Consider the following 23,978-nt stretch of genomic DNA (forward strand, 5'->3'; position numbering starts at 1 on the left):
AAGGAGGTCTGTCCTCTGCCATTAAAGCAGCCAGCACACCAGGAGGTATGCAAACGCTTTGGTGCTCACTTTCAAGCACTGAAATGCCTTGGCACTCAGCTGAATGACTCCATTCAGTTTAGTGGGAGTTTTGCAGCTAGTGGGTTAAGAAAATAGTCCTGAACTTCTGGGTTTGCTAGTCACAAATAAGTGTGAGAGGGCGAACAGCCACTGCACTATAGCAGCCACCATGCCACAGCTTGTATTTCAATGGCCACAGCTGATGTTTTCAGCCCACAAGAAAACACATTTTTAAGTATGTTAAGCAAACTCCAACCTAGATGTAACTCTTTCCCAATAGTGAAAAAGACATATTAGCATTGCCCCAGAGAGCAGGGCCAGATTCAGGTCAGGCCTCAGGCCTACCTCTTAGTCACAAATGGGATGCAAATTGCTGTTGATCAAAAATGCCAGAATCCAGCCTCCCCACCCTAGCTGGTGTATTTTCACAGCAGCAGGCTTCAGGTTTGCATTAGAAATCAGTTTAGCACAGAAATATACCAAATTAAGATCAGACTATCATGCTATTGCTGCATCCATGTATCAATTGCTCATACTGACAACTCATTCTCTGTTTGGGATAAAGGAAAGCATTTCAAAATCGTCTGTGATCCTGTAACTTTTCTGTCTTTCTACCAAATTAGCAGATCTCCCTAGTCTTTCTTGGCTCTTGGTCCCAGTTTTAGCTAAGAGGGAAGTGGATGTGAAAACCTGCTGCCCTTCACTTAAACCAGCTTCTGTGAGAGAAGCCCAGAAGGCAAGAAGGAATCCCTTTCCATTTTGTCCACTCATGCTAACTTACCAGCTCTGGTCTCTGGTGGATCAGTGTTGAATTTAGTGGAGCTGCTCTCAGCTTACATCACTGTAAATGAGAAATGGAATGGCTTTTTACATCATTACCTCATTAATAACTCTAACTTCTTTATCTGTGGTTTTGCAATGACATCTGAAATTTCAGAGAAGAGCAAAACAAAGGAGATAAAGACATGAAAAGGGACAGAAGACAGGGACTCTGCAGCTCCATGGACATCCCTGCCCATTAGAGTTCCTCTAGCATGTACCTTTCTTTCTGTGCCATTGATGCCTTGGAGGGGCCACCTAGAGGCTGGACAGAGTTAAGAGAATAAAGTAGGTGTTCATTAAAGGCCTTCAATAGATACACCTTGGGCAGTGCAAAGGCCTCACAGAGGTTACACCCCAGATGGATGACAGTCCCCAGTTTCTAAGACAGTATAAGTTTGGTCTATTTGTACATCAGAGGCTAATTGTCCAATTATAGCTTCAGGTAAGGAAGTCATATTCCCCAGGTTTGCTTCCTCCCCTGATTCACTTTTGTTTATACTTTCTGGAGTCTGAGACAGAAGGTGTCCTTTGTTTTCAGGTCTGTAAGGATTGTTTTTACCTGATAAAAATGTGAAGGGAGCTTACTAATACTCTGTATGGAGTTCAGAGTTATACACTAATTCAATACCAGTTCTGAAAAATATAAAAGCTAAAAACTTAAGGCATCACCATCACAGGAGAAACAGTCCTCAGTTCCCAGGAGTGGCTCAGTCTGTAGGAATTCATTCTGTTCAGTGCTGTTGGTCTCTGTATTAATCACCCAGGAGGACAACTGGCATGCTTGCAGAGCCATATGTACCTCCTGAAAGAATCCCCCAAGGGAATAGAGGAGGGATCATCATGACTCAGGTTTTGCAGGACCAGAGGTGCTCCAGATACATGACACAGCACAGCATCTTGTAGAGACAGTCACCAGGGTCTGGAACACCTACATCCCTCAACTCCTAGAGGCCAAAGCAGTATTCCCTGCTGGGCTTTTCTGCAACACTTTTCACTCAGTCATGCGTGTGATTGTAAAAACTGTCCCAAGAGATGGAATTGCATGGCCACACGTACTAACAGAGATGGTGTCTGCTCTGGCACGAAAGAGATTTGTGGTTTAAAGCTTAACTGGGAAACGTACCTCATTGTTTCAAGACAGGACTCTCATTTTAGATCTAAATATAGGCACCATATGTTCCCACACACAAGCACAGCCTTCTCTCACTGTTATTACTGCAAAAGACTGTTGCCAGAAATGGCATCTTGCAGAAGTGAGGTCAGAGAAGAATGCTGTGTGCATGATGAAATGAATCCCACATCAAACATGCTTTCCAAGTCAACTGCACAGACAGGCATTGGAGAAGGCTGCCTAGGGAAGCTGTGGGTTTAATTAAAAGTTGTACAGATGTCTTTCAGGAATGGTCCCCTTGTGCTTAATATCATTTGAGAGCAAAAGAATGAACTAACTGGCCTCTGCAAATCCTCCCCAGTACTATGTTTTCATGCTTTCTAACTCCTTTTTTATGATTCTGGATTTAAGCACCAATATTTTTAGTGGTATGGTCTTGACATTCTACCATCAGATGAAAGAAATCTTTATGAAAATGAGTTGGGCAGTAAAGAAGAGGGATCTGATTCTGAATGCTTATGTTAGATGAGAAATTTATGAAGAAAACAGAATATTTTGTGATGCCTTCTAATATATATTTTTTGTAGAGGGCAAGCCAAGAAAAGGTGTGACATATCCATCAACCCTTGAATATTCGTCTTCAAAAAGTACAGCTGTTAAATCAGGCAAGTATTTGTGACTGACTTTCCCTTACATCCATTCACAACTATCTGTCATAGCTTCTCAGTTGTATATTACAAAGACATAACTATTCAGAGGCAGAAGCTCATGCATCCATTAGTATGCCATCCAAATCCCTCACGGTATTTTTTTATCTTAAGCATATGGAAATCATCTCCGACATTTTCTATTTTTTGGTCATACCATGTTTCACAGACTTCCGTTTCCAAATGCTTTCCCCCTTGCTTTAGATCTGTTACTGAATATGATGGTGGACTGGTTATATGCAAGCATTTGAGGTTACATATGTTGTTTTCTCCTAATGCTACTCATGTTATCTCTTGGGATAGTCAGTGCTGAGAGTATAATATTAAATAGTAATATAATACAAATGAAAGAAATGGGAATGCACAGCAGCTTAACTAAGAATGCTACAATTTATAAATACTCTGTATAACCATTTTAGTCAGCATCCTACTCTGTAAGACTCAATTCAGTTTAAATAATTCAGTTGTCTGAAGAGATCTTTGATCAAGTTTCACACTGGTGGGTAGCTGACATTCAAATGCACATGGATTACCTCTGTCACTGAAATGACACTTGGTTTTGCTCCCTGTTACAGCTATGTAAGGTTCAGACTCTCCCTTGGGGATGCAAACAAAAAGAAAACAATGTCCCATACTACAGTGCACTTCCCTTACACAGTCCTTTTGCTGATTGCTGAGCCTGAGCCTTCCTGGGCATATCCACTGTGAGCTGTGGTATAAGGAAACATGCTGTATCTTCATGAATTCAAATGCCTGGCATTGGGTGCATTCATCCAAGACCACAGAGAGGTTACTGGGAGACCTCCTCTTTTCCTGTACATTATTGTTTGGTCCTTGGAAGAAAAGTACAGAGCTCTTTTCTCACAGAAACATAGAATCACCATGGTCAGAAAAGGTCATCAAGTACAACTCACACTGCCAGGTCCATCATAACCCTGTCCTTAAGTGCCACATCTTTCAAATATCTCCAGGGATGGTAACTTTATCACTTCCCTGGAAAGCCTGCTCCAATGCTTGATAACACTTTCTGTGAAGAAATTCTTTCTAATATCCAGTCTAAACCTCCCTTGGAGCAACCTGAGGCCATTTCCTCTTGACTGACCCCCACCTCACTACAACCTCCTTTCAGGTACTTGTAGAGAGCCTTTAAGTCCCCTCTGAGCCTTGGGATTTTTTTTTTCCAGGCTAGAACAACTGAGTTCCCTCAGCTGCTCCTCATAAGACTTGTGCTCCAGCCCCTTCACCAGCTTTGTTGCCCTTCATCTTTATATTTTCAGTTAAACAAAAGCCAATTTAAATCTCAAAGCTGTAGTTGTTCAGACCAAATATGTGCAGCTCAATTACATGCCTTTAATTTGTAATACCTTTACATTTACAATCAAATAGGTACAGATTTGTATATTTTTTGACCACATATGCAGAAATTACTTGACCCAAATATTATGCTCTGTTAGAAGGGAGGGCAATACCTTAGGAATCTTGACTTTTTCTGAGAAATGTTCCTTAAATCACAGCTCATCATTCCCAACTGTAGCCACACTTGAAACATCAGCCCAAACATTTCAGAGCAGACCAGAGACAATCACAGCCAGGACTGAGCTTAGCCGGCAGTAAGCAATGGTCTCTTCCACCAGTGCCAAAAGCCATGTAATGTAAGAATCAGTGTAGAGATGGGGAGCATCATCAGTCAGGGTTCTGTCATAGAAACAAAATACCAGAAACTTGTTCCTGCAGCAAACCAAAGACACAAGTCCTCACTTTGTTCCTGAATCAAATAGGGTGAATGAAATGCCAGGATTCTAACAACACAGACAGTGCATTCATGCAGAGAAAGGCCAGGATTATCAGAGGAGCAAGCAACTGTTACATCAAACCCAATGCCACTGCCTGATTTTGCCCATCCTTGTCCCACAGGTAACAAAGAGATCCATTGTTCACAATCTATCTTCCTCAGGCCCTGCTTGGCCCTATCAGCCCTCCTTAGATCTGCCACCTCAGCTCAGCCATCTCAGCTGTTCTCTGTTAGAAACAGCATGTCTTTCAGATAAAAGTCTCTGCAATATGCAGCCACGGCCATTTTGTGAAAGAGAATTTCCTACTTACTTTTTAATATTAAAGAAGCTACTTTTTTCTTTTAATTTAATTACAGAGACCACACTGTTCACTTTGATACTTAAATCCATTATCTGCAGGAGGCAAAAGCAGTCCTTTGAGTATTACACTCACTGCTGTCAGATTAACAAAAAAGTCCTGCTTCATACCTGATCAGCTGTCAGAGATGCAATTTTAGTCCTCATCCCAGAGATGCCAGAGATTCATAGTCCCTGACATTTCTTTAAATGCTCCTGGTGGTTACAGTGCCTCTCAAATTCTGGGCACGGCAAGAAAAGCCTTCCCAAAATTGTAACTCTTCACAGCTGCTCAAAACTATTAAAAGATGTTTAGAAAAAACAGTACAAAATTTTAGGAAAACATTAACACTGCAATAAATTCTCTAACAGTTCAATGCTGCCAAAAGAGCTAGAGAATAACAAAAAAAAAACCCGAAACAACAACAACAACATAACCAACAAAAAATAAAATCAAAACAAAAAACCAACACAAAAAAAAACCAACCAAACAAACAAAACAAAAAAAAAAAAAAACAAGAAAAAAGGGAATAAGAAAATCCTCCAGTACTCAGTCAGATTAAAAAGCAGAAGCAGATTATTTTGTCAGGTAGCAGTAAATAAACTAAAATAAGTGTTCCAAGTATTTTGGTGTCTCTGGGTCTTAGAAATAAAAAAAGAACAAAAAAAATCTCCCTTTTCCTTCTAAGACAGTCCATGGCATCCAGGATTTGGCCCCATAATGATCTCAAAATGTCAGACAAGAAAGAAATACATCTGAACATGAAGTAGTGACTGAAAGATTACACATTAGCAAGTATTTCCCAAACAACATACACACATCATGACCCTGGTTCTCAGAACATGCTCCTGCTCAGAGGAAAAAAATATGATGCATTAAATCTTATGAGTATTGGCTTATTGGTGGCAAACCCCCATACTTCAGAAATTCTATGGATACTGACAGGAGCTTTTGGGCTGTAAAAATGCCAAAGTTTGGCATGAAAGATAGGGGGTGACTACTCCTTAGTCATCACTTTTTCCCAGTAGGTGATAAAGCTCTGTTTGGACTGCCAAACCTTCCTAATGGCATGTGACAGGACGCCTTCCTTTGGGGACTGATAATCTCTAAATGGGAGACTTGAAATTATTTTCTTTACACCTTTACACCTTTTCTAATGTGCTCAATTTTGCTTCAGAGCCCAATAAACCAGAGCAAGACCTAAAAGGTACGAAGAGTGCAGACCCTGCTAACACATCAGAAAAAGCATCAGATCAAGGTAAGGGCTGGGGATCTTGGTGCTCTTTACAGTGTCCAACCCACCCAATCTGCCTGCAGGTACTTATAGGGAGCGTTTTGACACTGGTTACACAGACAGCTTTACCTCCCCCATCCAAGCTCCTTTCCACAGCCCCTTTCCTACCAAACCAAACTGAAATGGAGCTTGAAGGGCTTCTGGTAATTCCGAGAAGAGGGCACTCACAGAGTTTAATTTCTGCCTGTGCTTTGGATGAGTTCAGGTTTTGTGAAGTTGAAAACCTTGCATTATGGTTCTTGGCAATCTCCTATGCAGTGCCCTGCAAACCCTTTGAAGATACAGTGAAAGAGATGGGTACCCAGCCTGCTGGAGCACTGGAAACAGCTTCCTCTTGTGTTAAAGGATCCACGAGAAACCCAGCCAACATGCACCAAGGCAACAGCTTTTCTTTGCTCTTACTATGCTGCTTCCTCAGCTTTTCTGCTAATACTGTTAGCTTCCAGCTTCCTTGCTCCTCACAGGCTGGGGTATAAAGCTGGCCAGTGCGCCTGCTCCCTACTCCAGCAGCACAGGATCGCAGGGGAAGACTCACTGTGCCCTCTGTTTTCTTTTTTTAAGCACAGTTTCATGGAGCAGTGCACTGTTCAGCCCAAAAAGAGCCATTCATGCTGATTTTTTCAGCTGAGTTGTTTTGTTTTTCTTCTGAGCCCTCTTTCAGCATTATTCCATTAAAACTGTCTGAGATCTGAGTTTTTCACTGCCTAGCATTAGGTGATAATTAATCCACCAGACAGTTTCACAACGATGCCTTCCAAGAGGAGAACATCCAGAAATAGCAGTAGAACACAAGCTTGTGTTGTGCAGCAGTGAATGGAGTGTGCACCATTCCCTTTCAATGTAAACACTGTGCCAGGCCATCCCCAGGGCTATCAGCAGCGAGGAGAGGAACGAGACCAAGGTTAACATGGAATATATTTTAGGGCAGTTTTTTGTAGCTAGATGGAAAAGAAAACAGTGAAGAACCTTTTTTGATAAAATGACTTGGAAGAATCTAAACTTGTTGACTATTTTTATAAGGATATTTAGGATGTATATTTTGCGACTAGAATTGTTACTGTTCTCACAACAGATGATATATTTTAAAAGTAGTAGCAACTGTGAGATGAGTCAATCTTAGATGAGATTGGCAACCTCCAGGTGGTGATCTCCCCCACTCTCCTCAGCCAAAGCCCTGATACTCCCTGTTCTGGCTCTGACCCTCTCCCCCAAATCATCCTTATCTAAAACTTGTCTTTCTGTCAAAAACATTTCAGTGCTGCAATTTTTTCTGGTCTATGACTCAGATTGGCCATCTTTACTACCAGATGCCAGCTGATTTCCATTTATATGGACCTTCTAAGTGCTTAATTACACTGAGAAAGGAAGATGCCAAAACAGAATCTGCAACTGGCTGGTTGAACCATTTCATAGGTCTGAGACATTTGTCAGTTTGATGAGTGTTCCTGGGCAAAGCAGAAAAGTGTGGGGGGAGCATTAATGCTGCAACAGGCTGCTGTCAGCGCCCTCTGAGAGCAGAGCATCACACAGGCACCTGCGCTACACATCCACAATGAAGGCACTAATGGCTCCACAGATGAGGGTGCTTGTAGGCATCCTGAAGAGAGTGCCAGTTTCTGGGTTACCTTAAACATTGAGTGCTGCTGCTGACACTTCCATACATGTCACACATCCAGCCACAGTGACACGTCAATGTTCCTACAGGGGACACAGCCCGCAAAGAGCATCAGACAACTCCAGTGCTGACCCCAGCCACAGAAATGGCCACCACCACCCCCACACCTACCACCACGACGACAGAGCCTTCCACCACAGTGCCACAGCCAACCACAACCCCTGCAGCACCCAGAACCACAGCAGCTCCAGCCAAGGCCAGACCTGGACTGCACAGGGGCAGAGATATGGGTCAGTAGCATGGATGTTTGCATTGCTTTCCTCCTGACTGACAGCTCTCCTAAAATTTAAGGAACAAGATATACAGCTGGATATACCAGGATTTAGAGGATCATGAGTTCAGTAATTCAATGTAGAAATACTAGGAGTGGGAAAAAAATTTTTAAGTCCAGCAGACCAATTCATGTGAGAGTAAGCTCTCCATCCCCAAATGCTGTGATGATTTTCAGGTATAGAAGTCAATAAATAGTTCTTTGATTCTCATGTCTAGACTGAGAGATCAACAGATAGGTGAAAACTCATTTTAGAATTAATTTTGTGATAACTTTCAATAGATTAAAGCTGTAATATATTTTTTGTAACAGCTTTTGAATTTTTAAGATTAAAACACTGTGAAGGAATTATCATCCTTTTTTTTTTGCACACCTGATTTTCCTTAATCTTTCCTTCTCCATTTATTGTTATTCATTAGCATTGTAGGGATTCACTTCAATAGCTGAAAATTAAAATCTCTTCTTTTTAGGTTCTAGCAGTGTCCACCCAGCATATGCATCTGTGGTAGCTGCAGCAGCAAGTAAGTATGGTGTAGTAAGTAAGTATGCCACAAGGCATGCAGCACAGTGGGTTTTAGGGCAGCAATGATTCAATGAACTTTTAAACCTCAGCAAACTCAATGACTGAATCCAAGTCTGGATTTAAACTGAAAAAACAGATGCTTGTCCTGAATGTCAAAGATGCTGATCACCCACAGTTCTGAGGAAGTGTTTCTAGTGAGTATCTGCTCATTTCAGCTGTGACAAAAACTGGGCTTTGCAAAACTTGAGACAAAGATTTTGCTGTTTGAATCATGTTTCCCTATTACTTCCTTCTATCATACTCTTTCAAAAGGAGGCTTGGTTTAGTTGTAAAATACACAATGCAGAGGCCTGCAGAGCCATCTAGGCTTACGGCTGAAAGCTCTGAAATGCTGACATACTTTAAAGCACTTCTCTCAAAAATCCCGGGCTGTGGTTCTGAGCCTGGCATACATGTGATGTTATTCCTGGCTTGCCACTTGTTATTGACAGCAGGATGGCAGCTGCTCAGAGCTCTGCATCTCAGTCCAGGAGCCTGCTCCCAGCCCAGCCCACAGCCTGCAATGCAAGTGTATAGAGGTGTTTTCCCATACACTGTGCAATTGCTCAGCTGTGCAGTCAAGAAAAGGAGAATATTTTCAACTGTTTGAAAGGTTCTGAGCATGGGGATATGATTGCTTTTGGGTGAAAGGGAGCTGGGCTATCATTAGCTTTCATGCTCCATAGCTATTTCTGAGTGCTTTCAACTCAGCTTTCCTCTCACATTACTGCAGTCATCCCCAGTGCCAAGTAATCCACAGCCAAGAACATGGCAGGGCAAGTATCTTTTGGGTAATTCAAGTCTTGAGGGGAAGCACAATTAAGTAAAATTTAGTTGTAAGTGCAGAATAAAGGCAGGGGCTGGAGGGGTTAATCTTATCAAGTCAAATGTGCAGGTAGGTATGTGCATGGCAGGATTTACAGAAGTGACCACATAGTTCAAAAGGGTTTAAATTCTGTGGAAATCTGCATCATTCAGTACCTAATGTGCCTGCTAACTTGGTTCTGCTTGTTGCTTTCTTTTCCATTTCCTATTCCTACAGGCTGAGTACAGAGGAAGCCTTTATTGTCTTTGCTAGCAATTAGGTAACCCTGTTAGAGGTTCCCCAGCCAGGAAGATATGCATGTTGAGAGTAGAGTTTTGGCAACACTGAAATCAGTGGGAAGGTTGTATTTGCTTTAATAAGACAAGTAATTTAGTAAAAAAAATTGAAGACAAACCCCCCCCCAAAAAAAACAAAACCAAAAAACCAACCAAGGACCCCAAAACAAAACCTTCACTAATTTTCCAATGTTTTCAGTGGTCACTTAATTGTAATTTGGATGCATCTTTCTTCACTATTTTCTTCACTGAAGTCCTAAGCATAAATTAATTCCCAAAATATTAAAGTGATCACAGCTAAGAATGGGTTATTGTGAGCTGGAGTGGTAGAGACCCACTTCTGATTCCACAGACTTCATTTCTAGGATTATGTCCAGCATGTCAGTACCTGATATTCCTGAATTCTCCTGACCCCTTCTTGATTCCGAAAGACAAGAGCTGGATAAATTAAAAAATATAGAAAGTACAAATACAGTCTTGATGTCATGACCACATATAAAGCAGTTTTCTCTGTCTGAGGAGCCTTTAGGACCCACTGCTATTAGTCAGGCCAGAGTTTCTGATTGTTGATATTAACCAGAGTTTGGCTTGACTGAACAGAATCAGATGTTCTCCTGTCCATCCTGGCTCACAGAGACTCACAGATCTACCTCTCACTGTGCATTGGTAGCTTGCCTGCAAAAGACACCTCAAAAGTCAACAGCTATGAAACAGAGCACAGTCAGAATGAACACACCCTTTCCATTTCCAGCCACTGGCACTGGCAATAGTTCACAGGAGCAAAAGAAAAGCAGCAGTTTTAGAGCACGAGATTTAGATTAGAGCATGAGAGCAGGGGCAAAACTGCTGCCCTAGTTCTTGCTGTTCTTTCCCCTTTATCTTCTGCTTGTCAGAGTAACATAAAAATAATGGAGACTCTGCTCCATTGCCAGACCCCTGCTTCAAAGACTTGATGTGCCAAAACTGCTAAATGAAAAACACTGATGTGACTAGTGTGCCATGTGACAGCTGGTTCCTGCCTGCCCTACCAGGGCTTCTGCCTCTGTCCAACAGCAGCTAACCCAGCACACTCCCAAGGGCCACAGGCTCACTTTTCTCTCGCATTCCAGCTCTTCAAGCAATCCTCTCCTGCACAGCAGTTTGCACCCTAGATGAGGCTTGGGTCTAAATCCAGTGCTTCTGTGAGCACTGCAATCAGAAATCATGTCATGATCCTTGGTGCCATGTCGAAGCACTGAGCTTGCAACCAAGCATGAGGCAGCAAAAGCCTGGGCATCATCAGGTGAGGTGCTTTCCTGTCCTCTGTGTCTAGATGGGGTCAATGTTTGCATCTATTTTCTATTTTCAAACAGGGACTCTAAGCTGGGCACTGCCTACCATGGTGCACGACACAGATTTCATCCCCAGCTGTGCCTTAATAGGGCAGTAAACAGAAAAGTATTGAAAGGACATGAGACAGTGTTAGAGTAAGTGCTGGAGAGGGCATTGGAAGCTCTTCTCCAGCAGGAACACCAGTAGGGCTCATGCCTTCAGGAAGCACTGGACAAACATTCCGTCCTGGCACCAGGGAGAACAGCTGGTGTTTATTTTTGGATGCTGCCTTTCTCCCCAAGTTATCCCTGACTACTTAACCCATCAAGGGTGCTGACCAAGGTGCAGATGGCCAGGCATATTTTGTGCACAGAGTAGCTCCTTTTATTGTCAAATCAGTTCTCATTATTCACAAGGTTCACTCTAAATTGCACTTAAACTGCTGTCTCATAATTTCCTGCTTCCATGCCTCCCTGCTCACCATAGAACTTGCCAAACAAGGTTTCTCTGCTTCACTACTTTGATTTTTGACATGATTCTTGGAGTTTGCCTGGGACTGTCCATCCCCAGTTTGTTACAGACTTCTCCTAGTCCTACTTGGCCTCCAGCTTGCACAGAGCTCTGTTCTAATGAACACATTTTCCCATGCGACAGCCTCACTGGCATCTCAGATTTGAAAGAAGAACAAGCCTTGCAACATGGAAGTGCAATTCCAACTTTTCCTCTTCTACCACCTCCATGTTTGTCCTAGCCAACAAAAGCATGGCAGGAAGCCGCTCACTGCGGGGATGGGGGTAATGTGCCTTTGGGAGGTACAGCAAGAGGGAGCAGCTCTGTGGCCCAGCACAGTCAATAAGTGCACAGAGAGAAATCAACATTGCTAACATCAAAATCAAATTTAAAAGTGGCATGAAATACTTGGATACTGAGGTAATCTCTCCTTTACCCTCTTGTACTCAGTTTCCTCTGACCTTGTAAAGAGTGTTAGATACACACTGGGGCTCAGTCATGGCAAACATGAGACAAGGGCAGCTCTGAGACCCAGAGTTGATTTTCTACCACCCCTTTGGCACATACTGATCTCCTGTGTGCAAAGCCTGCCCTGCACTATCCCATACAACACCGACTGCTGCACACACAGATTTTCCCCTCCAAAATCTGAATACTCACCCTGGTATAGCTGTGGTCCATCTGGAGCCTTACAAGCTTAGAGTTTAAAAGCCTTGCCAGTTTTGGCAGATGAGCCCATTACTTCCATAAACAGGATCTCTTTGGCATTTGGAGTTTACAAGGTCTCTCAGGACAGCTCCTAGAAATCCCATCAAATGGCTTCTAGTGGCCTGGAAGGTTCAAATTTGGGTCAAACACAAGCTACTGACTGTCACCTAATTTTGCAATGTCAAGCTCCCAAGGAGCAGCAATTCCTGTTTCCTGAGACAACCATTCAAAATGGTCTCATTGATGACATCTTATTGATCAAATAACCTCCCAGGCCCTTGCCAGTGTTCACAGAGTCCAGTAGAACATTCCCACTGATTTCACCAGGCTTTCAAAATAATCTTTCTGGGAAAACTAATGAATAAAGGCTTGTTAAAGGATAAGTTTGTTAACAGGCTTCTTAAGAATAATTAATTAAATGAACGGCATTATTAAAGACACGGTTTTTATCTGCAAATGATTTGAGCCTTTAGTATTTTTGAACAATGGGAATTTAATAACCCAATCACCTTTAAAAAAACCCTTTGTGTAGAAGACATGTCAGACACATGAATTCTCCCACATTATTTTTCCATTGTCTCATTACTTACGGTCTGCCTGCTTGCTCATATCCACTTAATCTCTGCAGAAAGGGTACTATCTGGTCTGGGGGGTGGTTTTGGGGTTAAAACCTTCCTCACACAACCAGGACAATTGGATGGTACTGAAATAGAGATAAACACAGATCACCAGTGTGAGTGGGAGAAAGAAAATTACAAAGGAGAGCAAATCACAGAGGTAACTGCAGATCTTTTAAATGCAGACCAGAGACTTGTAGAAGTAATATCCATAACTAAAGGGAACAGACAGATCTGTATGACAGACAGAGAAGACAGTCCTTTTTTAAGCAGGCTCAAAATATATCTAAGAAAGTCTATTAATGACAACTCTATATATGAACCATTAATTCTGACAGCTACGAAGTGAGACTCAGTGAAAAAGCTAGGTAGCAGTAGTAGTGAACCAAACATGGTGTAATAAATCACACTTTTCCACTTTGATGTCTACTTAGGACAGGTTCAGGCCGCACAAGGAAGAGGACAGAATACAGGTATGTTTAAATTTAACAACAACCAGTAGATTTGTACTGCTCAAATACTAGAAAACCCTGTGTTTAAGTTCCATGTGCTAACCAATATAATATTTTAAAAGCATTCAGGGGCACTTCCACCTCTGCAAGTAACAGGAATATTTTACTACACAATACAGGTAAAAGGATTACAATCCTCCTCTATTTCCTCCCCACAAATATTTTTACCACTTACATATTCCAAGTCATGCAGTAACACACTGTTTTTCCCTCCTAACCATGTTCATAGCAGGCTGCAGTGAGAAGAGATATCACAGCGGTCGTTGAGTGACAACAGTGTAACTTGAAAGGAAAAAAGTAAACAAGATTGATTAAGCATAGAATTGTTCTCAAAAAGTAGTCTAAAATCATTTATAGAGGTCTTTTATAACATTTGCTGTTGCAAACTGAGAGGAGAACGTTGTGTCTGTGTAAGTGTGCAGGACAAAGGCCTGACCCAGCTCGCAGGCCCTGAGCACTGTCAGCATCCCAGGACCCACTGCCAGCTGTTCCAGAGGACCAGCCAATAGCTGAATGTGCAGCACCTACTAACACCTACACTCTTTTGCCAGCCTCTTTCAGCCCTTTTAAATTAATTCATAATTTCCATCTTCCTTTTCTGTGTGGTTTGAAAACATGCAGAAAGACAGTTTGGGACCACTGCATTCCCTGGGATGATGCTCCTCTCTCCCCACCCACTGGCATCCATTTAACCTCTTGCCTCTTTGTCTGATCATGCAGGTACTCAGCACCAAGAGCCTGTTGCCACCTTCCAGAGGGCTGCCAGCTCTCCAGTCCACCTGGGTGAGCAAGACTGCTAGCAGCAGATTTTCCACTCTCTTTAACAGTTTTAGCAACCACAAATTAGCACTTGTACTGCACTTTGTTTTCCTGGAGGAGGACCAGGGCAAGACACGTGCACTGAACACCAACTAGCAGCTTCCTGAAAGGGGAAGGCAAAGCAAAGCTCAGTCACAGATGACCTGGTGTTTCAGGCCGTGGGAATCAACATCTACAAAGTGTTTTCAATTTATCTTATCTGTTAGTCAAAACAGGAAACAAACAACCAGCTCTGTGCAGCCCTTCAGGTCTTTGGGAGAGCTAGTTCCTCTGTTCCTGTGGTTTCCAGAAACCTCTAGGCTGACTGTGAAAGTAGAGGCTGCTTTTAATACTGAGAGTTGAAACATCACCTGTACTGTTCTCTCTTCCTGGAAGTGCAATTGACCCTTCCCCAGCAAGCAGCCCAGTGAGCAGGCACTTCCCAACAACTTCCCAGGGGCTCCAGAGCTCTCAGCACACACACCAATCACTAACTCTCCCATGATGGACAGCAGAGTTTCTCAGGGACAGATTTTGCCTGGGAGCACCCGGCAGGGGGGGCAGGATGGGAGCCAGGTTGCAGCAACCTATGCAGGGCTGCACCGAGGCTGCAGGGCCACAGAGCCCCACAGGAGCAGCAGAGCAGGTCCAGGGGTGGTTCCCAGAATGACCTGACAGCCCAGGCTGCCAGGCAAGTCCCCAGCCATGGGGCAGGTCTGACCAGCTGAGGCAGGGCACCAGGTAAGGGAGGCAAGGTCTGGGCTGAGATAGTGCAGCACAAGCCTAGGCACAGGTACAAGGAGCAAAGGAGAGGGTGTGCACCTCTGTGCTGTCCCATGGATGCTTCCCACAGCCCTGGCCAAGGCAAGGGTTGCCATGTACCAGTGCTGACCTCTGGCATGGGCAGCCAAACCCACTGGGAGGGAGAGACTGCAGCAGATGAGGGTGTCCCTGGGCCCCGAGGGCTTTGGTGAGAACCGGGAATCACAGGAGGAGTATTGTGGCAGGGAAGAGCCAAGTGGTCATTCACATTGAGGTTAGAGGATGTTATTATGCAGGATATGTTATTATCTTTCCAGATAATTTCAGTCAAGTAATCTCACCCAGCAGTCTCTTGGTCAAAATGACAATTTGTAGTTGGTCTAGTTGCAGCATATTTAAAATGCACTTGTCCTAAGATGTACTCCATTCCCTCACTTTTCTACTCCTCATTTCAATCTCCTTCTCTTCTTTCTGTTTTCCATCTGTGTTTGTCTTTTTCATACATTTTTGTCCATACCAAATGATGTGCTGGCTAATTCTCAGGCTAGCCAAATCTTTGCCAGAAAAACAGGAGAATACTGCTGAGTCTTACTTAAATCAAAGTCACTATTTCACCCCACCTAATTGCTTAAGGCACCTTAAGGTCACCCTAAAGAGATTAAAAGGTACAAATTTTCCATCATAAATTATTCTGCTTTCTTCACCACAGAACAAGAAGGGAAAAAAATACAAATGCATATTTGCTGTATTCCCAGTAAGTCCTGATCCTTTTTTCAGTCCAGAATGTGGCAGCTCAGATGTGTTGCTTTCAAGCAGCAAACTTTTCTAACAATCAAAGGAAAATTCCTGAACAAGTCCTTGCTTTCTTGGAAAGGCAGGTTGTTCTTAATCCCACCAAGAGCGTGCAAACAGCAGAGATCAATCCTGAGAGCTTGGCCATGATGTTGAGGAACTTCCTCTCATCAGCTCAGGCTGCCAGAAAAGGAAAATGCCTTCCCCAACACACCAGTTACTTGTGCAATGCACATTAACTCCCTTGAAATCCCATACTCACTTAGTCTTGAGTTTTTAAGAATGTTTTTTAAAGCAATTATACTGAATAGTTTTGGTGGTGTCTTTTTTTTTTTTCAAGAGACCAGTCTTGGAGTATCTTAAAAATCAACCCTTTTTTTAATGGGCATCTTCGAGCGAGCCCTAGTTATAAAAATAATAATTTCACTTTCAGATATACATTTCATGGACAGCTTTCTTCATTATGTGTCTAGGACAATATGCAATAAATAGAGCTTTATCCTGGATAAACAGGTCTCTCAAAAAGCTGTATGCTCTGCATATTTGCAGCCAGCTACTCCAAATTCTTATCCTGTACTTCTCTTGTGTGCTTGGTACTTATCTTCTTCATTAGGATAGTAAACTGCCACAGAAAGTTCTAAATGGGTGAACCGAGAAGACTGGTTGAAGAAACATCAGACAGCTACCCACAGGGATTTGGACAGACTAGAGTACCTGTGGACATCTGAGCTAAAGAAGTTGTTAATTGTAAATCTAGAAAAACCTCACCATTGTTCCTACTGATAGAAACCAGTCTTTTTCAGCATCTCCCTGTCTTTCTGAAAAGCATCTGCCTGTAACATAACAGAGATGTTAGAGAAGCCTGGTTTCTGAGGGCGCTCCCTGACAATGAGGTGGCAGCAGAAACAAACCTGTGACACGTGAGATGAGCACATTCCATTGCTCTGATCCTTCAGCTCACATCCCTACATATGAAGAAGAGAAAAGAGGGCAAATCTTTGTGCAGCTCCTCAGCTGGTCCCATTTGCCATACAGTTCCTACTGGTTTAAACAGGTTTGCCACTGCAACTCACAGAGCACCATATTTGTACAGAAGATTTGAGAAGTGCAGGGTCTTCTTCATAATTTGCTCTTTGTCTGTTTTTTCTTTTTGGCTGGTCAGGATGAAAAGCAGCCTCATATGAATCTTCCTTTCCCACGGTCACTGGTGCTCCTCCAGCCTGGGAGGGGGAAGAACACCTTTGGAGATTATCTACTCACAAACTGGTTTCATTGACATTTGTTCTTCTCAGCATTCAGGAGACATGTTGGCCACTTTGATAACAAATGAGCATCAGCCCTTCTCTGTGGGTAGGGTCCTGTGCTCTGCAACCATCACCCCTAGCTCCTGTTGGTGCTGTTTGCTCATGGCTCTGCTGAAGGATGTATAAAACTGGCAAATAACACTGCCAGAATATAGAAATATTCCTCCTGGTTTTCCTCTTGTTTCTTTTCCCATTACCCAGGTCTGCCCTTTCTTTACCTGATTTCTCCTTCTAAGTACAATCACAAAAAAACTTCTGTGTGCTTCATGATTGACTTAGCCCTTTGCTGTCCTCAGTTTTTAGATCCTTCATAGGGTGTTTAAGTAGTGCTTAGCATAAGGAGGGAAATTACCCTACCCTAAGGGAGACCACGCACCTTATTCAGCCATCAGACTCATCCAACAAGTCTTCCTCCCAAAGAGAAGCTGGCAGCTCCTCATGGGAAAGGCAATCTAAGGACAAGCTCAGTGCTCTCTAGGCTGGAGGACACTGGCAAGCTCATGCACAACTTTGTTGAAGCCTATATTGTAGTTCACCCACTGCCTCTGGTCAAGAGCACGCCAGCTCTGTGCAGCTTATTGAGTCTCCAATAGAGTTAAATCTTTTCTTCCTTGGATTCCCAGGAACTGTTTCTGTCCTAGTTAGATGCAAGGGCATTCATCTGGCTGCAACCCAGATGCAAAACATCACTTTTGGAAACATCTGTCAGCAGGTTCCAAAAACAAAGACATTTTGGGGTTTATTTATAAGGGTAGAAATTTAGATGAAGTTATCTATGCCTAATAACTGTGAAGCAATTTTTAGAGAATTTCTTTGTGCTTTAGTGGGCTGACAGGATAGAGAAATCTGTAGGTGAGAGGTCCTCGCAGATTTTCAGTGAGAAACAACTTAAACAAAAAAATATACTGCAGTCTCTGCCTCAGTATCAATGCAATTTAGAGGAACAAGACCAAAACAGATCTAGTGAGGTGTATTCAAAACCTTAAAAAAGGTTAGTGCTCGGAGGGCAGGGATACAATGCTCCTAATTACGGCTTGAAATGTGCACATAAAAGTTCCCAGGTTTACTGATTTCCTTGGCTCCTTTGTTGTTAATTTAAGTATTTGAGTTATTGTCTAAACTGACCTCTCTTCATTGACTCAGAGCTGTGTGACCCCTAGTATTTGCACTACTATCAGTTAAAGTTTTTTTTTTTCTCTTTCATGTGTGAAAGCAATGGAAATAGACTCATGGAAACCTGGACTGAGCCTTTTTGACACAGGTAAATATTTAAAGCATCCAGTAACTAGTCTGGGAATAAGTGGTTTCCATCACACATGGGTAAAGCTAAATCTATTTATTCATCAGGCCCACGACACTGGTGATAACAATCTCGTTCTGAGAAGTAATTACAGCATTTTAAATTGTAAATAAGGTATGTTATTTACATCTTAGCAGATTATTCTGTGCTTTCGTCACTCTCGAGTTCCTGCTTAAAGCAGGAGCAGAAGAGAGGAGCTCTGGAAAGAGTTGGCAGCTACACTGCAGGAAAGGGATTCTAGCTACTGGAATCCATTTGTAAATGAGAAGGTATTTTGGGAATGCCACAGCTGAGATCACAGTTTAGAGCTGCAATCAGTGCAGAACATGACAGATTATCCTGATGTCAATGTACTTAGGGAAGACATTCAGATAAGAAAAGGAGGGTTTGTGTCAAACATAAAGAATAATGAACATCGTTGAAATTTTCTGACATTTTATCCTTCAAAAATGACAATATGGAGATAAGAATATTTTATGAGTACTGGTGAAGCAAAAAAACCCCTACATTTGTAACAAGCTCTAGTAGCAACAAGACCAAGACTTGTGCAACCCTTAATCAGGAGCAGCTTCCAACTGCAGATTTAACAGCTCCCTTTCCTTGGGAACATTAAAGCAGACTGCACAAGACACAGATCAATTCATGACATGGTACTCTCCCTCTCCCCAGGGGCCTCACCATCCAATACAAGAGATCTTTCCCACCACAGGTTTTGATGCTGGAGAGGGCTGTGCTGGTGGCCCTTGTAAAGGCCATTCCCTTGAATATTCTTCTTACTTCAATGCTACCAGTGTGCTTATTCAGGAAAAACTACAACATGAGGACCAGGGTGCAGAGGGATATTTTGAGGCAGAAAATGACAGATTGCATTAAATGCAATGAAAGGTTGGGCATGGGGGAAGGGATGTTGTATTAATAGTATCTCAGCAACTGAAGTGCCAGCAGAGACTAGTGTGATAAAGTCTGATGGATTCAGATTGTCACTTCAAAGGAGTGGTTTCTGGCGTGGATGTAATCAGTGCTGTCTTACTTAAATGAATGGGAAGTTTAATCAGTATGGACAGCTGTGACAGTCAGTGAAGGGAACTTTAATTAGCATGGCGTAGACTGCCCACACAGTGAGCTGAAATTCCCATGGCAATACCAACAATAAATTGGACTGGCAGAACAGGGAGCCCCATAGAGACTGACCGCCTCCCCAATTAGTTGGGGAAGAGTATTTGGTAGGTGACCTTATTGTTCCACTATGCACAAATCAGCCAGCTGACCCACAACCTTCAAGACCTGATAACTGCACTGGCAAATAAAAATGAAAAAAGCAGCACTGCCTACACATGAGTTTTCCATGCTGACAAAGCTAATGTCAGCTGTATGCCTGGGAAAAGAATATGGATTTTACAGGATGTACATAAATGCATGAGGCAAATAGCTATCTATGAATTATCCTTCATATACAATTTAGTTGCTAAAATGGATGGCACATGTTAATTTCTAATTTCACGACAGTGTTAAATCCACCTACTTTCTGTTCTGCAAATAAGGCAAGGTGGGGGAGAAATGCACATATGGGATACCAAGCTGGCACATGTAAGATATGCTCTGTGCAGGCTGCAGGATGAAGCGTGGCTTTGGTCTGTTGCTGAGGAACTATTATGTGTCTGTGTAATTAAAGTCTGTACTGGAACATACACAGTCAGGAAGGCAGGCTGATGACTATTTCAGGTTAAAAAAAAAACTACACAATCATTTTCATCCATGTGGTTGGCAAAGAGAGGTTGTGTATGGTCAAATCATGTTGCCTTTAACTTCCACATCAGATAAACTAACCATAGACTTGCATAAGACTTGCCTTCCCTCAAAGGCAGGTTTGGTTTGTGTCAGCAAGACTTCAGGCCTGAGAGGTCAGAAATGTTTCCTGCAGCAGATATCACTGGATATCTGCTGCAGGAACTGTTTGGTGTCAGCCCTGTTCCACATTATTTTTCCTCAGTCAGGAACAGGTGGCCAGCCTCAGGCAGTGCTGCCCCAGCACCACCACTCTACCTCTGCCTGCCGGTGTTTCCTCCATCCAAATGGGTTCCCATAGGCAAATACAGAACACCAGGTGCACTCTTCCCTGTTCCCTGCCTGGGAGCTCATCCCCAGTGCGCAAGACAAGAGGCAGGAGCCAGCAGAGTGCTGGACAACAGCTCCAGCCATAAGAGATGAAGCCAGTCAAAGCCTGGCTTGCCAGCCTGCTTTTGAATGCATCCAGACTGCTCTGGCACAAGAGGGCCAGCTCCACTAACTGTGGGAGAGGCTTTTCTGTCACAAGAGCCAGTGCCAGGATGGTGGAGAGCTCCTGTTCCCAGTCCAGAAAGTATCTTGTCCAAAGCTTGGGCAGGGGCACAGGGAAGCTCCAGGCACTGCAGGCACCACAGACACAGTGACAAAAAGCAGCACCAGCCCTGGAGCTCTCCTAACCTGGCCAGACATAGCAGGGAAATTCTCAAACAAAGCACACAAAGTAATCACCAACTCTTGCTGTAAACACAGTAGGGCAACTCTCTGTGCTGTTTGCCTGCTTCACTCACAGGCAGCCCTGTGGGTTCCCATACAAGGCCAAGCCCAGTGCTCCAGCCAGCTCCACATCCTGGCTCTAGCAACAGCCAACAGCAGATGCCTGGGGACAAGCAAAGCAGAGGTAAATCACTGCTTTGGTGCTGCTGTTATCAGCTCTGTTTGGTCCCTGCAGCAGAAACTTTCCGCACTGGCAGCTGAATTTCAAACTGAGAAGCCAAAGCACCCCTGTCGGGTACGGATGCTGCCGTGTGCTGAAGCCTCCGTGCAGGGATCAGTACCAATCAGGTCAGCTTTACACCAGGTCCTGCACACTCAGACTTAATACAAACATGGTCCCTCACCCAAAACTATGTGCAGATTTCAGCATGCAGCTAGAAGGACTCAAAAATGTTGTATTTGACAATTCTGAGAGGTAAAATTTTAGACTTAACTGGAATAGAAATAGGAGTGGTTACAGACGGGGATGGAGCTGGTACTTCCCTCCATTTTCTTCACAGTACTCTGCCTTATTATGGCTTGGTCCTTAATACCTTCAGCAACCAGCTTTGGCTGTCACATCTTCCATCATATTTAGGTGGTGACCTTCCCTGATGTCCCTTTACAAACACTGCCGCTCTCATGCTTGGCTTGCTCATGGCTGCCTGCTGTGGAGAGACAAACTCTGTGGTACCTAGTAATTTCTATACTTCTCTTTATAGAGCTCACACTTTCTAAAATTCCTTTTTCACTGTGTCTCTGAAGTCAGTAATCTTTCCTCAGCTTACTTGGTGATGAAGATTTAAGGAAGTCTTCCTCCTAGTTTTCTTTAAAAATCTAACATGCAGTTTACAAAAATAATAAGCTGTTCTGCTGTTCTTTATATCAACAGCTTTCTGGTGAGTGTTCAGTTTGCAGCTTGTCTGATCACTGCTGTCTCTTTTGAGGATTATCCCAGCTAAATCCCCTTAATCTTGTCATGCTGTACTGAAAAGACACATCTCTTTTCCCTTGCTTGGAAGGGAGATGCTGGACTGTAGGAGAGTCTTGACAGACATTCAAGTCATGAGTGAAGTCCAGCATTTTTAGACCTGATGCCAGCCTGATGGTGTCCTGTAAGTCAGTACCTTTCACAAGGCCATCAACTCATCTTTTCAAGGCTGCTACCACCCAAATACTTCACTAGAATCCACTAGTGACCCATGAGACCTTCCATCGACTTAACCCTAGCTCTGTTACCCTGTTTCTTTTGTGCTTTGCAAAATAACCCAGACTTCTAGGGGCACCTGAGGAGCTGTGGCTTGCATTGCTTCCCCAGCTGTAATGAGCTGGAGTCAGCTGCTGCCTGTGCTTTCCTCTCCAGACAGAAAACAACTTGATAAATCTGTTGTTTATCCTCTTCGGACATTGTGCAGCTTATTGTAAGGCACAGTGAGCCAGTGGGGTGGCCGTGCTGGTTTTCAGGAGAAGATTGCCAGGAGTCACCATCCCACACAGTGGCCACCAGCCACACTCAGCTCCTGAGGAGCCCACTACTTGTGCATGATGCTCCCAAGCCCTTGCAGTTAGGGAAATGACTCCCAAAGGGAAATGCCTTAAAGCAGGTGCTAGGAGAGATTTTGGTGGCATTCCTAGAAATGTCTCTGCTCTTGTTTTACCCCAGGAGTGATGTAGATGAAAAAAGATAAGCTCCAAGGATGTCCTCCCCATCCCCATTTCCTTCCCACATCAATCCTCAGGCCAGGGGGTCTCTGCAGTGACCCTGTTCCCCACTTCCTTAAGGAGCAAGGGCAGCCACCAAGCACACACTGATAGATCCTTTCCTTTTTCTGTTTAGGCTTCAGTTCAAAGGAAGAATTGAATCCAAAGCCGCTGGAATCCATCTCCCAGGGGAACCAGAGTATGTACTTCAGAATTAACTTCATAATTAAGCGACATTATTAATTACATATTGCTAGAATGCATTCAAATTAAATAGAAAAAGGTAAGTTTTCAAGAAAGCCTAAGAAAATCCAGGAGCACATTTTTCCCTTGCAGAGAAAAAGTGAGCACTCTCTGCTGACCCCTCATACACAGAACTGGTTTTTGCTTCTACAGGGAAGGAAATAACAGCCAAAATTTAGCTTACCTGGGCAGTGAGATGGTGGCTGCTCCCTACCACCTCTTCCTAGGCAGTATCAGCTCCAAGCTCCCAGAAGAGCTCCTTCACTCAGGTACTTTGGTGGCAGAGGACAGCAATCCAGTGCGCTGCAGAGCAGGCTCCCATGGCTATGCTGTGTGCAGGCACCCTTCTTACAGCAGTGGGTGGGAGGGAAGGAAACCACCTGAGAAAGGGACCCAATGCCTGCCACAGCCAGGAGGGAGAGGATGCAGAGGGATCATCAAGGATCACCCAAGTTCAGAGAAGAAAATGCAGATTCCCCTACTCTGAAATCTTCTACAGCCCTTTAAGAAGGCAGATTTACCCATTATTCCATCTTTAGTTGAGGCCCAAAGTAGCAGAAGAGAAAGCAAGTTCTTAGTGGATAGATGGTGTTGCCTGCCACCTCTTCATTGGAAGCCACCCCAAAGAGAGGGTTCACCCTTCCAACAGTGCCTGGGTCCTCTCTTGCCCATCCTCGGGCAGCTGAACACTGTCTGGACTCTTTACAGTAACTACTGAACCAAATGTCTATGTATTCACAGGAATTCCTCTTAATATTTAAAGAATTCTTTTCCCTATCAAAGATGTCAAATACACCTGAAACTGATACAGAAATAAGGGAAAGAAGAAGAAAAAGGGAAGGCTCTGCCCTACAGAGCCCATTGCCCTGGAGAAAAGCAGAGCTTGGTGCAGTGAAGACACCAGCAAGGACAGCTGTGTTTCCAGCGCTTAAACTGAAATTAGTCACACCAGAAACAAAATTTTCATCCCACTGACAACTCTAGGACCATAAAAGTCCCGTTTCAGATCTTGCCTCCCTGCAAATCAGAAAGTGCTCACCTCCCTGTGAAGGACCTCAGCCTGTGCTCTTGCAGTGTCCCTCTCATGTCCCAGCACTGAATCAGAATCCTCCCCAGAAACCAAGTCTGTCTATAAGTGTATGTAAATCT

The 23,978-nt window shown here is 43.5% G+C and overlaps 1 protein-coding gene and 1 long non-coding RNA gene across 5 annotated transcripts in view; one reads left to right on the top strand and one right to left on the bottom strand.

Annotated features, from left to right (window-relative positions):
- Positions 1 to 23,978, top strand: part of VIT (vitrin) — a 52,739-nt gene that overhangs the window by 20,718 nt on the left and 8,043 nt on the right. For 2 of the 4 annotated variants that reach the window (XM_030946460.1, XM_030946459.1), the window contains 8 exons: positions 2,581 to 2,658; positions 6,008 to 6,088; positions 7,829 to 8,029; positions 8,541 to 8,591; positions 13,314 to 13,352; positions 14,112 to 14,174; positions 18,261 to 18,308; positions 22,723 to 22,785. In XM_030946460.1, the coding sequence (XP_030802320.1) occupies positions 2,581 to 2,658; positions 6,008 to 6,088; positions 7,829 to 8,029; positions 8,541 to 8,591; positions 13,314 to 13,352; positions 14,112 to 14,174; positions 18,261 to 18,308; positions 22,723 to 22,785 (624 nt within the window). The remainder of the gene's footprint in view (positions 1 to 2,580; positions 2,659 to 6,007; positions 6,089 to 7,828; positions 8,030 to 8,540; positions 8,592 to 13,313; positions 13,353 to 14,111; positions 14,175 to 18,260; positions 18,309 to 22,722; positions 22,786 to 23,978) is intronic. The other 2 variants (XM_030946462.1, XM_030946461.1) reach the window with 2 other exon arrangements.
- LOC115902732 lies at positions 12,857 to 23,975 on the bottom strand. Its single transcript, XR_004060630.1, has 3 exons — positions 23,014 to 23,975; positions 13,567 to 13,673; positions 12,857 to 12,965 (listed from the first exon to the last, which is right to left on the bottom strand). It is a non-coding gene; the product is annotated as an uncharacterized LOC115902732 (long non-coding RNA).

This window comes from Camarhynchus parvulus, chromosome 3 (assembly GCF_901933205.1).
Source record: "Camarhynchus parvulus chromosome 3, STF_HiC, whole genome shotgun sequence".
In the NCBI taxonomy this organism is placed as follows: Eukaryota; Metazoa; Chordata; class Aves; order Passeriformes; family Thraupidae; genus Camarhynchus; species Camarhynchus parvulus.